Source organism: Fundulus heteroclitus, chromosome 11, assembly GCF_011125445.2.
Source record: "Fundulus heteroclitus isolate FHET01 chromosome 11, MU-UCD_Fhet_4.1, whole genome shotgun sequence".
In the NCBI taxonomy this organism is placed as follows: Eukaryota; Metazoa; Chordata; class Actinopteri; order Cyprinodontiformes; family Fundulidae; genus Fundulus; species Fundulus heteroclitus.
This window is the reverse complement of record NC_046371.1, coordinates 36,309,673-36,326,829: the sequence shown is the minus strand read 5'-3', so window position 1 is coordinate 36,326,829 and position 17,157 is coordinate 36,309,673. Positions and strand designations below refer to the sequence as shown.

The window sequence follows — 17,157 nt, the reverse complement described above, 5'->3', positions numbered from 1 at the left end:
CAGTGCAAATATGTGTGTCAGAGGTTTGCTTAATGGAGTCTGTACATCTTTAACCAAAGAAGCTCTAATGCCATTATGCCCTGGAGCAGAATTTTTCAACTGCATTATAACCTCACACACTTCATTACTGTTTTGAAGATCAAAGCAATCCATTGTTTTAAATGAGTCTTTAATATAATCAACTGGATCAATCGTTGTATTTTGGATCTTGTTGGCAAGTGCGATACCTATACTTGAAAAAAATTATTAAAATGACAAATAATTTTATATGGATCAGACAAAACAGAGTTTCCATCAACAAACGTTGAAGGAAACTTCGATGCAGCCTTTTTTCTTTGTAGTAACTATTTAATGGTTTTCCAAGTGTTTTTTATATTATTTGCTGTAATGTTTTTTCTTAGAGACTCTTAACAAATGAGCACATTTATTTTTGTATGATTTATATGTAGCCAGGTTTAGTGGAGTTGGGCATGTAAGATATTTTTTATATAACTTATTTTTAATTCTAGAAGATTTTTTTCAAGCCACTTGTAAACCAAGGATTGTTTTTCCTCACAACTCCAGATCTTAATGGGAAACGTTTATCAAAACAAGAATTAAACAGTGTTATGAACACTTTATTGGCAGAATTTGGTTAATTTTCATTATAAACGTCATCAAAAGATATTTCTTGTATAATTTTTTGGAATTTGATTTTATTTGATTTATTAAAACTTCTGTAGTATTGAGTTTCAACTTGTCTTCACCTTTACATTATATTTTGTAAAATGAAAAACTGGTAAATGATCAGTTATGTCTGTAAATAATAGTCCAGACATTATATCATATTCCAAAGTATTAAACAGTATATTGTTGATCAGTGTTGCAGATTGACTAGTTATCCTAATTGGTTTGTCTATAGCTGGAAAAAAAATTTAGCATGCAGCATGTTTAGAAATTCATTTGTCGGACTATGGATTTCACTTTTCAAAATATTCATATTAAAATCTCCCATATTATAACACATTTTGTCTTCTTGATTTATTTTGTCAAAAACTTTGTTCATTCCATCATTAAATGTAATAATATCAACATCAGGTGGCTTATAAATTTGACCAATCAAAATATTTTTGTTTTTAGAAGTCTCAAGCTCTACAAACATTGATTGTATATTACATTCTTCATTATTTAGAATTAGATCATCTTGTTGAATAAATTTAAGATTTTGTTTCACTAAAATTGACACCCCTCCTGTCCGGTTCTGTCTGATAGCATGGACAGAGCTGTATCCTGGCACTTCATATAAACCAGATTCTTTGGAATTTTCTGTAAGCCATAGACTGGGTCTCTGCTAGGAGTGCTCTGACCTTTGTATGTGGGGGAGTGCTTTGGGTTTACAGCAGGCACCCTGTTGAGAGGGAGGCCGTCCCAGCCTGAAACTCTCCTTCTCACAACCCAATTTTAATCCTTCCTCATGTCACATTCTGTACAAAATTAATACAATTTAGCCATGGTGTGATGGCATAACAAGGCTGACTGTGTCTCACTCTGTCTCTCCTTATTAGTGTTATCTGCTGCACCTGTCATCCACAGCAGCTCATTAAGCAGATTCCATTCACCTGTTTACCTGCCTTTGCGACAGCCTCAGATCGCCAGATTTTTAAAAGCCTTGTGTGAGTAAATGTCCAGTGTTCCTTACTTGCCTTGCCTTGCTCTTGACCAAGTTCTGGATTTCTCTGTTTCGTCTTGGACCCGTGTCTGACACCTCATCGGCTTTCTGGATATGACCTGGACTGTCTCATGACCATGATGACCCTGTCCAAACCCATCGGACCTGTCAGCTACATATGACCCAAAGCCTGTCTTACGCCTGCCTCGAGCTTCAGCCTTGTCTGCCTGTTTGCTCTCAGCCTTGCCGGACTCCAGTGGAAGTTTTGCCTGTCTGCATAAGGGCGTTGTTTGTTGTTTTCATAAACAATTTCAAACGCCACACCAAGTCCTGCTGAATTTGGGGTTCTCTGGTTCAAAGTGAGAAGTGTCTAACGTGAAGGGCCCTAAAGAGTGGGTTGATGATAACAACCCTAAACCCAGATTATTAAACAGGTGCTATCTGAGATAAAACAGAAATAAAGATGATGTCATTTTAACATTGTCAGTGAGCAAAATGGAGGGTGTGTCACGTAAAGGTAACCAGTCTATTGCAGGTTACATAGAGACACATAGGACAACCCATATACACACTCACACCTAATGCCAACATAGAGTGACCAGTTAAGCTTATTTACATTTTGGAATGGTGGGAGGAAGCTGAAGTAACCGGTGAGCACATGGAAACTCCACACAGAGAAGCCCCAGCAGGGATTTGAACCAATGATCTTCTCAGAATAGTGCCACAACACTAACAAGGTATAGTGCCAAATAATCAAGTTCTACAGGAACAATTAACAGATTAAAACAAAATAAAGAGAAGCAACCAGGCCGGAATCAGACTGGGAGCAGGATGTCTGATTAAGATCCTTAATCAGACAGGCTTTAAAATTACAAGCTTTAAAATTCAGATAGTACTTTGAAATAAAAATTACTTTATATTGAAACTTTTATTAACAAAAAATAAATAACATTTGAAGAGCAAAATAAATAAGCTATATCACATTTCAAAATATAGCTTGTCTTTACTAACTTCATGACCAAAGTGTGAATTTTATCAGCAGGTAAAAAGCTAATGCTATCTTTGGTGAACAAACTGCTTCTCTAGTGTTATTAAAGTCTTAAATACAACCCACTGGCATTAACATTATTGTCCAGCACCCTTTAATCATCTGGCAGTTTCATATTTAATCCTGTGGAAGAATTTCAGTCTAATCAGATCGCTGTGCAGCTCAACACGGCGGCCTGTGAAGAATGATGAGGGTCCTTCTAGTGTCTTCTCTAGCAACAACCTTAAATCGCAGTTTTTGACCCAATGTTAGGTTATAACCACCCAACAGCAGGAACAAAGATGGCTTAAAGAAAACAAGCGGCAGTTTTTTGTGTGTGCTGTCTGAACTGATGCAGTCACTTTGCCTACCTGTGTGCAGCACTGTAGTCATTAGTGGCCCAGATGCATACCTAATGTGCACATTACTTATATTGTGTCTAAAAAAAGCTTGTCTGTATGAAAGCTTCATATCAAACCTTTATAGCAAAATGAAAAGAACTTATCACAAAAACTTTAAAATCGGGAATTGTCTGATATGATGACTTATGTGTTAAAATATTGATCTCTGCCAAAAACTATCATTCTAAAGAGCTTTGAATTTGGCTCTGTTGCTTCATATTTCACCTTATTCTTTGCACATATCTAATCTCGCTTTAGGCTGTGATCTGATTTACTGCAGCAGTTCTCTTGTAGAGCGTGCTGAATATATTGGCAAGTCAATAATTGATTCAGCTTCCAGCAGGGAGCCAGGCAGCTTAAACTGTATCCAGCGCTGTGTTTCATGCATCAGGATTCTCCTGCTGAGCTAATCATTTAAAAACGGAGAACAGAAAATTAGGATCAGAAGACATAAATCTGGCAAGTGTTTTCAGAGTTTCTTCTGATTATGAAGGAAAACAAACACTGGTGTTTACAGATAGCGCAGCTAACAGATCAGCATGCCTCATAGTGCAGAAATCACAATAAGATGTCACCATGGAAGCTGCAACCAAAGTACTTCAGCCACATTGGCGTTGGTATCAGTGCAAGCCATCTAATATAGATTAAGTACGGTGTTGTTAGAATGATTTAACATTTCAGGCACAGATCTTCATTTGTATGTTGTCTGATAGAACAACACAAAGTAGCTGAGAAATGTAAAGTGGGAAGAAAGGGGACGCATGGTTTTCCAATTTGTTTTAGAAATAAAACTCTCTAGTCTTGTGTGCAGTTGTTTTCAGTAACCATTACTTTGGTACCCATTAATAAATCCAGGTCTAACCAATTACCTTCAGAAGTCACCCACTTAATAAATAGAGCCCACCTTTTTGCAGTTTAATCTCAGGATAAATACAACTGCTATGTGAAGGCCTCAGATGTGTGTTAGAGAAGAATGGTGAACAAAAAGCATCGGGAAGACCAAGCAGCACAGCAGACAGGTCAGGGAGAAACACGTGGAGAAGTTCACACTGAGATTAGGTTAGAATACATTATCCTGAGCATTTAAGATCTCAAAGAACTGTTAAAGAATTGCCCTGGTTGTGGTCACCCCAGGTCCTTTTCCTGAATAATGTGGTGCTTCTATTGTAGACTTCTGTAATAATAAAAAGACTCTTGAAACAGAAACTATATTTTAACACATTTAATCTAAAAGGCAGAGGGATGTTTACAGCTTCAGTACTGGACTCTCATAACAATGTGATGGGTAGAGAGTGCCCGTTCATTTCTCACACAGACATTATGAAGGACCAATTGTGCACACCCATTCAATTTATATCCAATGGCAGGGAATAACCACCCCACTGGCAAAATGGGCATAAGGAGGGTGAATGATTGGCCTTTGAAAAGCATAAACTACCAATTTGTGCCTCTAAGCAGTGTTTTGTAACAGGGATTTTGCACATACTGATTTACGATGACAATATATTCTGCAGCTCTAGAGAAAACCTTCTCATGATGATCTACCCCAGGGATTCCCAAAGTGTGGTGGTGCGTGAGCTGTCACTAGGGGGTACGCAAAATGAAAAATGTATTGCTGGTCTGACAGTATTTTTTCCCCACACAATAAAGATGTGTAAATAAACATTTACTTTTGTAAAAATTAAAATCAAAAACTATAAATTGAATAAACAAATAAAAATATATTCACATGAAAATGTATGTATTTAGAGATGAAGTCTTCTTCTACGCTTCATTATAAGATGAAATATAGAAGAAGTTGTCTCCGTCAACGCATTGTGATGTATATGCGCACCTAGCTTGTGGCCTCGACTTCATTCATTCTCGCAAATATGCTGAATTGGCTGAAAACAGGGAAACTGTCAGGTGAGACATCTAAGGTAAAAGTTTGTGATGAAGGAGGAGAGGAATCAACAGAGAGAGGAAATGGAGGCAACAAAGGAGATAATTGCAACGGATCCGGGAGAAGAAAACGAATATCAGAAAATGTCTCTCTATTTCTCTCCTCACTTCACGTTGTTTACGTCAGTAGAGGGAAAATTGAAATTGGGCAAAAAGTTTTATTTACTGGCTGCCCATGGTGCCGTGATTCTGAACCGCTACAAGCACTGATGCGCATTCATGGCCATGCTGCTGGTGGGAAAATTGGTGGTAGACGAGGTTTCTTGATTCCGCTCACGTACAGAGCTGTTATACTTTTTATTGGATAATATAATTCAGAAAGGTGCAGTTAATTTTACAGATGCAGTTTTAGCGCGGATTCAGACTGGAACAGGGAAACCGGAAACCGGTGGTGGGAGCTGTGGGGAGCTGAGGTGTGTTGCCATGGGCGTGTTTATAACTGCCAAATAAAATAACTTTTTATTTATCTGATTAATAACAGCTTTATCGAGGCCGGCTCTCTGTTATTGTTTCTCTCTCTCTCTCTCTCTCTCTCTCTCTCTCTCTCTCTCTCTCTCTCTCTCTCTCTCTCTCTCTCTCTCTCTCTCTCTCCTTTGTTTCTATTTTGTGGTATCATTTGTGAGTCAGACTCAGATTTAGAAGCTGGTACATGAAATAGAAAAAGTGATACCACACACAGGTAGATCATCAGAGTTTAGTCTGTGAATCCACCGGGCTGGTCTCTGCTTCAGAGACGTTTCAGGTTGTCTGTGGGGGTTTGACCGATCTGAGCGTCTCTTTCTTTCTCTCGCTCCATGCTGAGCCACCGATGGATTTTACTTCCATTTGTTATGATGGTTGTGTTATTGTAATATCAATTTTCTTTTTTCTTTTTCTTTTCTTTTTTTTTTTTTGTTATGTGGGTTCTGGTCATTTGATTATGATTAAACACGTCGTCTTTAATAAACTTTGGGAACAAAAAAACTTTGGTAGCCGCTTATCTACCCAAACTCACAGGTCAGAGAAAGAGAATCTTTTTTTTAAAACCAGCCAAGCAGCCATGATAACTCTGGAGGAGTTCCAGAGATCTGAAGCTCAGGTGGGAGAGTGTGCATGCCAAAAGTCTGCTTTTTATGAAAGTATTGATATGACTTGTTGATTAAATCATATCAGCAGAAGTCCTGCTTGCAGTTTGTCACAAGCTCTGTATGTTAAGACAAGGCCTGCATGCAAAACACTAAAACTACCACTGAATATTGTCATGAACACAACATGAAACCTAACAGCGGCAGTATCATGCCATGTTCAGGAGGAATAGGGAAGGCCTGTCCGAGTATATGAGAAGATTTAACTAAATACAGAGTCATTCCAGAAGAAAAGCAGCTGGAGGCTGTAAAAGACATGAGACTGGAGCAGATGTTCACCTCACAGCAGGTGATGCTTAAAATGATCCCAGGACAACTGAAGGGTTTAGCTCAAAGCCTATTAAGAATGGCTCAGTCATTCACATCGAAACTCAAAATGAGGAGACTTGACTGTTGAATTTAATAAAAAATATTCTGTCGTCCAAAATGCATCAAAATCATGCAATACTTGCTCTGAGGGTCTTATTGCATAGGAAATAAGATATGTCGTGGCTCATCCCACACAATGGAGAGAATAGAGAAGCAGACTGCCTAGAAATGTGAACAGATTAGTTTATGTGTATCCTTTTCAGGCAAAAAGAGACATTAGACAAAAGTACACAAGCATGGAGGAAGAGAAAGGTGGCTTGAAGCATTTCAGCTGGGCATGTTAGATTTTGGCACTGGAGAAATAAAGCAAGTATGTAGTCTGTCAGGGTTGGAGAGGTCATTGTACAACTGGCAACACAGGAAGAAGAGAGATGAGGCTTTGAATTCCAGACGAGGAGCTGCAGAACTAGTGAGGAGTAGAAATGACAGAATTTTGTCTGGAATCAAATGAGACATGTGGCAGCCTAGAAGACCAGCTCAAGAGGCTGAGGAAAGGTCGGTTAAGAGACTGGCCAGGAAACAGATGTACCATCACTGACATGCAATGACTGGAGGTTGGATGGCAAAGAAGCTTGGACAGATTTGGGGTTGAACTGTGTGTCAGTACAAAGTAGTGATAGCAGGAGCAAAAGGCAGCACTGGATGTTCAACAGAAACTTTTTCAAAAAAAAAAAAAAAGGATCTGTCAGCAGAGGTAGAAAACTCCAAACACAAGTCCAGGGGAGGCAAGTTTCATGTTGTCAGCACTAACAATGGTGTGCTTATGTGACAGCAGAGCCAAGGAGAAGAGAAGCAGCAGTGGCACTGCAGCCCAGGGAATAACAGCAGAGATCCTGGTGAGTACAGAAATATATATCAGTAAGGACATGTGTCTTAAGAAGTATTTAGTAAGCAGATGTGACAGCAAAGCTTCCATTTAGTTTGAAAGGAGAAACAGACTGTAGCTGGACCATTGCTGAAAGTTTTACTCACTAAAGGACAGTTGCTTTCATTGTGGTGAGAGCTCCTTTGGTTTTCCATCACATTTAAGGTACAGTGCATGGCAGATCTGTTCTTTTTCACATTACATTACAGAATACTATTATTTTGTTGGGATTATGTGAGAAATACAAACACAAAGTAGAGCATGATTGTAAAGTGCAAGCTTCAGATCTTTGCAGTTCTGCCAGAATTGTGTACATAATTTGCTCATTAAATTATTACATTATTTTTGCTGTTAAAAGTAAGAATTGGTTCAACTGATCATGGGATAAAATAGATTTGATTACTGGAACGTTTGTACTGTGTGGATTTGACGCGTCCATTTACTTAAACACTTAAAGCACATATAATGATTCATATACAGATAAACACCTAAGTGGTGACACATTTTTCTACTGATGGCAAGCCAAGGCAAGACAAGTTTATTTATATAGTATTTTTCAGTAACAAGTAACTCATCATGTGTCATCTGTTACCCTCCCCTTTGAGGTTGTGCCTAATATTAGAGGACCAGCCAGTAACCAGAGAAGAATAAGGAAGAGGGGGAAAAAAACTTCTAAATCCTTTGTTCTGCCTCTTTTTCGTGCTGGAACTCGTGTGTTGGGCAGCAAGGGCTCAGTGCTGGAATCTTGTAATCATTCCTCTGCCATATTTAGATTAAAGTGTTAAAGTATAACTCTGAATCTGAGTCATCCTTAGAGGGTGTTTTATTTTGGTGGGCCTCTGAAAGGAAACAATCTCTCCGGAGGGGAAGTTAATGCATCTGCACATGGTCTGAGTGTGTGTATGAACAGTTACCATAGGAATGTTCAAAGGTCGGGTTATTGTTTGAGAAACTAATTCTTCTCCACAGCTTTCTCCCCGACCTGTCTGCTGTGTTCTTGATCTTAATAATTGTGTCTGTTCTTTAACAAACCTCTGAGATTTTCTTTTTTAAGCAGGTCCGTGCTGAATGCAAGTGTTTGTGTTAGATTTTATTTACGAGTATGACTGTAGAGGGAGTGGACTAGAAATACATTCTATATATATTTTTAACAATAATGTTTTATGTTAAACTCATGTGTTATTTTTCTTCCTTATTTTCCTTCCACGTCCCAATTATGCACTACTCTATGTTGGTCACATAAAGGGTTAATAAAATACATTGAAGTTTTTGATTGTTAAGTAAAGAAAGTACAAGGTATATGTATGTACTTACAAGGTTCTGACTGGATTTATATAATTTATTGTTGCTTTGGAAAAAGGAAGAAAGTGTATGTTTCTGAAAAGAAAATGGATTTCAAATGTGTGCAGGTTCTTCCTAAAATTGAGGATTGCCTTTTTCCCCACACACACTGTCTGTCAGCAGTAGGGTGGGTTCCAAACATTTTTCCAAGCTTTGCAATGGAAACCATATAATAATAGCAAATATTGAAAGAAAATGGAGCAAACTCCACAAGTGAATTGTGCAGTTTATGGAGAAATACTACTGCAAGCAGAAACTGTGAAGGAGGTATAAAGTCCAATTAAAAAATATGCCAAAAAAGATCCACACCAGGCACAGTAATTTAAGTTTCTTACAAGACATTGATAACATTTACAGAGCATGGAAAGAGGAAAACAAGATGCAGAATTTATCATATATATATATATATATATATATATATATATATATATATATATATATATATGATAAATATATATGCATGTCGCCGGATGCGACCCGTGGGCCGTACGTTTGACACCCCTGGTTTAAACATTAGTAGTACACCAATTTAATCAAAGGTATCTTACTAGCTGTTAATCCAGCTTTATGTCAAAAGTTAACAAAACTTTAAAGTTAATTGTTATTTCATGTGTTTAAGGGTTTCGTTTCTTGCATTAAGACAGCTTTTATGAACCTTTGACAGTTAAATTGGTGGATAAACACCCAAAAGAAATACTGTAACAGTAACACCTTATCAATTGGAAATATTGCTAAAGTATTACTTTAGCAATATTCCACATGTGGCCTCTGGTAATAAAGTCAAAAATCTTGGTGCTATTTTTGACCAAGACAGGTCATTGAAATCCCATATTAAAAAGGTTTCCAGAGTTTCCTTTTTCACCTTCTAAATTAGAAACATTCTGTCCATGAGCAATGCTCAAAAACTAGTCCATGCATTTGTTACTTGAAGACTGGACTATTGTAATTCTTTACTACTATAAAGAAGTCCACAAAATGCAGTTTAAAGCCTTCAGCTGATCCAAACCGCTGCAGCAAGATTTTTGATGAAAATTACCAAAAGAGATCTCATTTCTTCAATTTTAGCTTCCCTTCATTGTTAAATCAAGAATAGAATTTAAATGTTCTTCTTCTCACATATAAAGCCGTTAATAATCAAGCTCCATCATATATCAGAGCTCTGATAACCCCGTATGTTCCTAACAGAGCACTTCGCTCTCAGACTGCAGGTCTGCTGGTGGTTCCTAGAGTCTCTAAAAGTAGAATGGGAGGCAGATCCTTTAGCTATCAGGCTCCTCTCCTGTGGAACTAACTCCCAGTTTTGGTCCGTGAGGCAGACACCCCGTCTACTTTTAAGACTAATCTTAAAACTTTCCTCTTTGTCAAAGCTTCTAGTCAGAGTGGCTCATGTTACCCTGAACTACCTCTATAGTTATGCTGCTATAGGCTTAGGCTACTGGAGGACATATGGGGCTATTTTTTCTCACTCTGCTGAATTCACCTACTGTTCCCCAATTTTGCATTGTTTGTTGTTATTTCAACTTAACTTTTTGTTCTCTGTCATTTTTTTATCTTCATAGTAGATACAGCTGGTCAGGTGTTCTGTTAGCTGTGACATCATCAAGGGGAGGCAGATCATTTGCTATTACCCTTTAACATAGAAAGGATTCCTGGATCAATGTGAGCTTCTATGCTTTTTGTGTTTCTGCTCTGTCTTCTCTAACCCCCAGTCGGTGGAGGCAGATGACCGTTTACACTGAGCCTAGTTCTGCTGAAGGTTTTCCTCCCTGTTAAAGGGGAGTTTTCCTCTCCACTGGCGCTTCATGTATGCTTAGTATGAGGGACTGTTGCAAAGCCATCAACGATGCAGACAACTGTTCACTCTGGCTCTACTTTCTTTCAGGAGTGAATGCTGTTTGTCAAGACTCAATGCAATCTGCTGGAGCTCCTTAAATATTAAACTTTTTGACCAATCTGTCTTTTGGGTATGATCGAATTTGACTTTGTAAAGTGATTTGAGATGTTGTGTTGTGAGTTGGTACTATATAAATAAAATTGAATTGAATTGAATTAATCAAGTAATGCAAAAAACATTTAAACTCAATAAAAGCTATTTTATCTCATATAATATCAAGCATGGGCAAATGGGCGTAACAAAACAATATTGTTTTGTTACGCCCAAAACAGGCAGATGACCGTTCATACTGAGCCCGGTTCTGCCGGAGGTTTTTTTCCCCGTTAATGGGTGGTTTTTCTTCCCACTGTCGCTTCATGCTTGCTCAGTATGAGGGATTGCAGCAAAGCCATGTACAATGCAGATGACTCTTCCTGTAGCTCTACGGTTCCCCAGGAGTGAATGCTGCTTGTCGGGACTTTGATGCAATCAACTGGTTTCCTTATATAGGACATTTTTGACCAATCTGTATAATCTGACCCAATCTGTATAATATGATTGAACTTGACTTTGTAAAGTGCCTTGAGATGACATGTTTCATGATTTGGCGCTATATAAATAAAATTGAATTGAATTGAATTGAATTGAATTTTCTGGCCTTTGTTTTGTCAGGGTTTGTGGTTGGTAGACCAACAAAACATATTATAAATCTTTGATGTATTTCTGACTAGAAAATACTTCAGTTGTATGTGGAGACAGACATTAATGAGGCAGACAGGAGACCTGAAATTTCAGCCGGACATAGAGAGCTTTTTAATAGCAGAGTCATAACACGTCTAGCAATCTCTCTGACATCCTGCATATCAACTGTCGGTGGAGAGTTGTCAACTGGTGGTGGCAGCATCATGCTGTGGGTCTGCTTTTCTTCAGTAATGAAGGGAAAACTGAAATGGGAGAAGCTAAATACAGAGTAAACCTGGAAGAAAACCCGTTTGAAGCTGCAAAATACTTTACAAAGACTCTGGTGGAGGTTCAGCTTCCAGCAGGTCAATGACCCTGGACATGCACTCAAAGCTACAATGCATGGGATGATATAGATCAAGTAATATTTATTTATTGGAATGGCCCAGTCAAAGTCCAAAACTAAATATAACTGAGCATCTTAGAAATGGATATTCACAGAAGACTGCTTTTGAATCGAGCAGACCTGCAAAGTAGAGTGTGGGAATGTTCTGTTTCTAGATGTGAAAAGGTGGTATATATGTATATATATATATACCTGAATTACTGATTTATGTGTTTATATTAAGAATTGAATGAGGGTACTCAATATGCACGCCACACATTTTTAGATTTTTATTTGTTACATTTAAAAGTCATATTTGTCTTCCTCTTCACACTTGTCTACTACTTTGTATTAGTCTATTGCTTAAAAAAAACATTGAAGCTTTGGTTGTAATGTGACAAAATGCAATAATATATCGTCATCTTCTGAAAAGTCTAAATACAGCTTTGATTATTTGGATATTTTTCTCTGCAGCACACACCCTCAGATTAAAAAAAACACTTTTCTGCAGGTAGTTACTTTGAAATGATGCTTTCCAAGACAATTAAGCATCCACTTTGAATTAAAACTCACAATTTCAGGATGTAGAACGCTGCTGCAGAAGGAGGAGGAGAAGAATTACAGGATGGAGGAGACACTGAGAGGCTCTGCTGCAGAGACTCAACAGCAAGTGTTTCTGTCTTGTCAGAGGTGATCAATGTCTGTGAGCTGGCACAGAAAGGCAGAGAGGGAAGGCTGGAGCTCTATTGTCTAGACTGCAGACTGACAGCTCAGGCCTCCTGCCTGTGCAGTGGTCTGAGTGCTAGCCGATCTAAAGGGTTGAATAAGGTTAAATTGACTGCGACACTAGGGACAGATGGCCCTGTCCTCAGGAAAAGTAGGCATGGCGTGAGGGGAGAAATAAAGGAAGAAATATAATAGGAAAAAAAGGCATCCTGCCGGGGATTTGCTTCATTCTTCTCCAACGACCGCCTGCAGATAAGCTTCTTGCGCAGCTGTTCATGCAAAGAGGTCAAGTTAGAAAAGGTTGCAGCTCCACAATGTAACCACAGTACAAAATGTCAAGCTCAAGCAATATGAAGGCTGATTGGAATAATAACAGTGTTGGTACGCTCAGTGTGGGAAGCCATGTCGCTCCTCATACACTGGATGTGCAACAAACCTCAGCGCAGCAGACTCCCACTGGGGGTTACAGCAAGGTAACAGTTTACTCCAGCTTACGCCCACTGGGCAACATAACAAATCCAGACAGGCTTATACAATACACTGTGGTTTTAAGGCAAGGTAACGGTGTTTTAGTTACTTGGTGCATTCCACTTAAGGGCATTTCAGTTCTCTCTACCTTCAAGTTGTCTCCCGAGCTTAAAACCAAATGCTGTTTATGAAAATCTTTCTAGTGACAAAAAGCTGTGAAGCGTAACTTATAGCACCTCACAAACATAATGCTGAATTATAAAGTGGAAGCACAATGACACCTTATAAAAACCATTTCATCTGTTTGCATTCAGCACCAATGAGTCAATACTGAATATATTCTGTTACAGTAACAGTTGGAGGCCTTTTGGGATAAGTCACATTTGATGGAAAGCAACTGTGAACTTCAATTTTCAAGTATAGCCTCAGATTCTCAATTTGATTTGGGATTTGACTTTGACTAGGCAATGCTAACAGATGTATGATTTGGTGGGGCAACTCTCAGAGTAGCCGTCTTGCAATCTGAAAATCTGTGGGTTTGATACCAGCCTCCGAGTTTCCTCCTAGGAAAGTGAATAACCCCAAGTTTCCCAGCAATCAGTCTAGGAATATGTGAGTGTTACTGGATGAATGTGACCCTAGTGTTAAGTGCTTTAAGTGGCTGATGTGACTAGAAAAACGCTGTATGAAATCAATCCATTTACCGTGCTTTGTTCTAAACCCTTCCATTGTAGCTCTTACTGTAAGTTGTTGTTCTGTTGAAAACGTCTGATCCAGGTTCTCTTAAAATATTGCCCATTATTAATCCTACTTTACATCAATCTTCACACCACACTGGCCAACTTTTATTACCCACAGCATGATGCTGCCACCACCTTGTTTCAATGTGAGGATGGAGTTTTCAGGGTGATGTGTGGAGTTTCTCAAATAAAGTTCCAGCAAAATATATTGACATTTTGGTTGTAATGTTAAAATAAATGTGAGAGTTACTGTGGTATCAATGTTTTTGCAAGGTGCAGTAGGTAAAACGAAATGAGGAAATGTATCTGTAAGATTGCAGATGGCGTTGCTGATTATGTCCACTGACAAACGTTGTTTCCGGCACCAGTACACGGCTGATCTCCACAAACATGCATTTTGAAGAAATTCCCGAGCACGACTCATTGGGAATGTGGTAGTTCTAAATGTTGGCTAGCGCTTCTGTGGAGCAGAACTTTTTTATAGAGGGATCGTTTAACTTCAGAATCGCAGCAACCTGATGTGTCCGGCTCTTTTCTGCATTAGGCTGCTTAGCTCCTCATGGTTGTCGTGTGATCTGTGGGAGTTCTCTTTGTTACGGAAGCAGCTCGTAGATGGAGCGCTGTTCGTGGTGCTGAAACGCGCTTATGGCTTTTCAAAACGCAGCGCGGAGATCATGCATAACACCAGGAAATGAAGCACTTCGAGTGAAAACAACCCAGCCATGACTGCAGGGCATAACTAGGCGACCGGAGAGTGAAAAGACAAACTTTATTTGGATCTGAACAAATAATGAGCTCAGTGATCAGCTGGGTTCACGGTGGAGCTGCAGTACAGGCTGCAGACTGCTGGGCTCGGTTCTCCTGTCTGCACTGTGGAGGAGCTGTGACGCGTTAACATCACCAATGTAAATGAGCCTGAGCTCCCCTCCTCCTCCCTTCCCCATCACCTCCTCTTCATCCACAGCAGACACACACACTCACATTCTGCCTGCCGCCGCAGCCTTTTCAGGGCGACAGAAAGCAGCGCTGGCTCGTCCACACTCAGAGTTCCGGAGACAGACACATTACATAACCGCAGCTGCGGGAAATACTCAAAAGCCCGGCAGACCTTCACATGCAGGACAAGAAAACCGCGCAAGGAGCCATCGGAGCGGCTGAGGAAACCGCCGCTGAAGGTAAGCCGCGCAGCTGAGCAGCCTCTGCCAATGCCTTAATGGTGGAGGCGCTGTGAAAGGGGGGCTTAAGATGGAAGACCTCCTTCTCCAACCACTGATGCGTGTTCACTCCCTCAAGTGATCCGTTTCTTTGGGCAGTGTGTCATCAATTTTCTATCTGATCCAACGCGTTTGCGCATTGTTTTTTTTTTTTTTTTTTTTGTTTTTTTTTTTGGGGGGGGGGGGGTGGTCGGCCTATTTGATTAGCGAATAATAACAGGAGTTGAACACAACTTAGATATCCGGACTCGATCGTCGTGCAAACTGTTGCTTCTGTAGGCTGTTGTTGTCGGGAGCTCCGCCGAACCCCCGCTGCTGCTGCCGGGAGAGCCCCGGTTAGGAAAAAGTGGATCTGAAGGACATAACGACGTGTGACGGCCACCAGCCCGATCAGCGGGTGTTCACCTCTCTGCTCCCCTGCTCGCCGTGTCAGGCTACATAAAACACTGGCTGCAATCACCAGCTCTGATAGAGCATCAGCGCCTCTTCTCTCTGTGTTTTTGTCGCTCATCACATGTATATTTATCGCTGTTCGGGTGAGAGTTGATCCCTGGGCTGCTGTGATAATCCCGCTTTCATAAGCACCCATAATGCCCACAGCTTTTTATCACTGCAGGGTTTTTTTTTTTTCACTCTGATGACCAGGATTCAGGCTGCGCGGGCAACATCACGCATTTATATATATTCTTGCAGGGCAGGACCCCAGTGACATCTCTCACAAAAGAAACACATATTAGGTTTAGGCGAAGGGATATTTAATCCTCTTCAGTTTTTACCTGAAATAAGCAACAGGAATCACTGGGCACAACCGAATTTGTCTATTTCAAGAACATATAGGCGAACCACAACTAGATTATTAGGTTGTTTATGCAAAATGCTGCAAGATTGTCTGTTAACAAGCACCTAATGCATCTCTTATTATGAAAGTATTAGGCATACCACTGTCTAATAGTTTGTTGGTCTTCCTTTTGCTGTCAAAACAGCCGTGACTCAACCAGACCCATAACTGTTCAGGTTCTGTTGAGGGATTATGAGCAGTGCCTGCAGCAGATAACGGCTGAATCTAAAGGCTAGTCCAAGACCAAAGTAGACTTATTCTACCGTTCTAAAACACCTGCAATTGCAGACATTTGATTGGGATGTATACAAACACTATTTTAGGAACCTTTGGTGTTCATATAATCCTTTTATTAGACTGCCCAATGCAGACCTAGAACCCCCAAAACAGTTGTGGTTTGGGAAATGCTCCAACCTAGTCATCTAACCATCGCTTTGTGTGTCTTTATCTCAACTTTGAGCACATAGTGTTCACTTGCTGCTAACAAGTACCATGATCCAGAGATAATCAGTGTCACTCACTTTACCTGTCAATCTTAATAATGTTATTACTCATTGGTGTATACCGTATATTACGTTTGGTTTTTCTTACAATATATATTTTGGCATTTTAAGTCCAACCTAAAATGTATGTGTGTATCCTCTCCCCACCTTCCCATCTTCAGGATCTTTCTGGAGTCACAAATAACATCCATTCTTCTACTGCTGCTGCAACATGGACCATTATAGATGCACATACTGCAAGGCTTTGCAGAATTTTGGAGACCTCTTGCATATTTTCTCAGTCCTAATTCATTGAATGACCTTTAACTGAAGTGGGAGGCAGTTAACTGTGCAGGTATGGTGGTACCCCTCAGCAAGCTCCACTGCCTCTTGAAGAGAGCTCAGATGCTGCTGCTCTGCCTGGGCATTGCCTATCTGATGGCAGGCAGCATCCTGCTCCTGCAGCGCTCCACCATCAAGACAGCTCCGCCCAATCCCCCCAGCTTGCCACCCCTGCTGTCTCTCGTTGCACCCCCTGCTGCCCTTGGTACGGCAGGTATAGGCATGAGGGCACGTTCCAGATGGGCTGCCGTTCAGGCTGTATCTGGCGGGGGAGCCAAAGCATCGCGGAACTGGACCGGTTCCCGCAGCCTGGGGGTCCAACACTTACATCGCCGCTGGTTTCACAGTCTGCTGCCAGAGAGTCCAGAGCAGAAAGTGTCTCAGCACAGGAACAGCAGACACAAAGGTAAGAAAAAATCCTGACAGTGTTAAGCATGCAAACATTGTGTCTCCATGTGAGAAGTGTTCTGTCAATATTTCTAGTCTGTAATCAAACGTATTGGAAATGAAACACTGGTCCATCTTTTGAAGACACAAACTATGATCAATGTGCACACATAAATATGCAAAGCTTAATTCTACACAACATTTAAAATAATTACATTTACTGTGGTCGTTATGGTTTCTTACCTTTGTTACAAAATCCACTGTTGGCTGAAAGGCTGAATATCTGAACGCTAAACATACTCCTC

General features: G+C 40.1%; 1 protein-coding gene across 1 annotated transcript in view; it reads left to right on the top strand.

Annotated features, from left to right (window-relative positions):
* Nucleotides 1-14,523: 14,523 nt before the first annotated feature.
* The window catches only part of wscd1b (WSC domain containing 1b), a 30,099-nt gene continuing 27,465 nt past the window's right edge, over nucleotides 14,524-17,157 (top strand). The window contains exons 1-2 of the mRNA XM_012868153.3: nucleotides 14,524-14,764; nucleotides 16,306-16,871. Of these exons, the coding sequence (XP_012723607.2) occupies nucleotides 16,481-16,871 (391 nt within the window). The 5' untranslated portion in view covers nucleotides 14,524-14,764; nucleotides 16,306-16,480. The remainder of the gene's footprint in view (nucleotides 14,765-16,305; nucleotides 16,872-17,157) is intronic.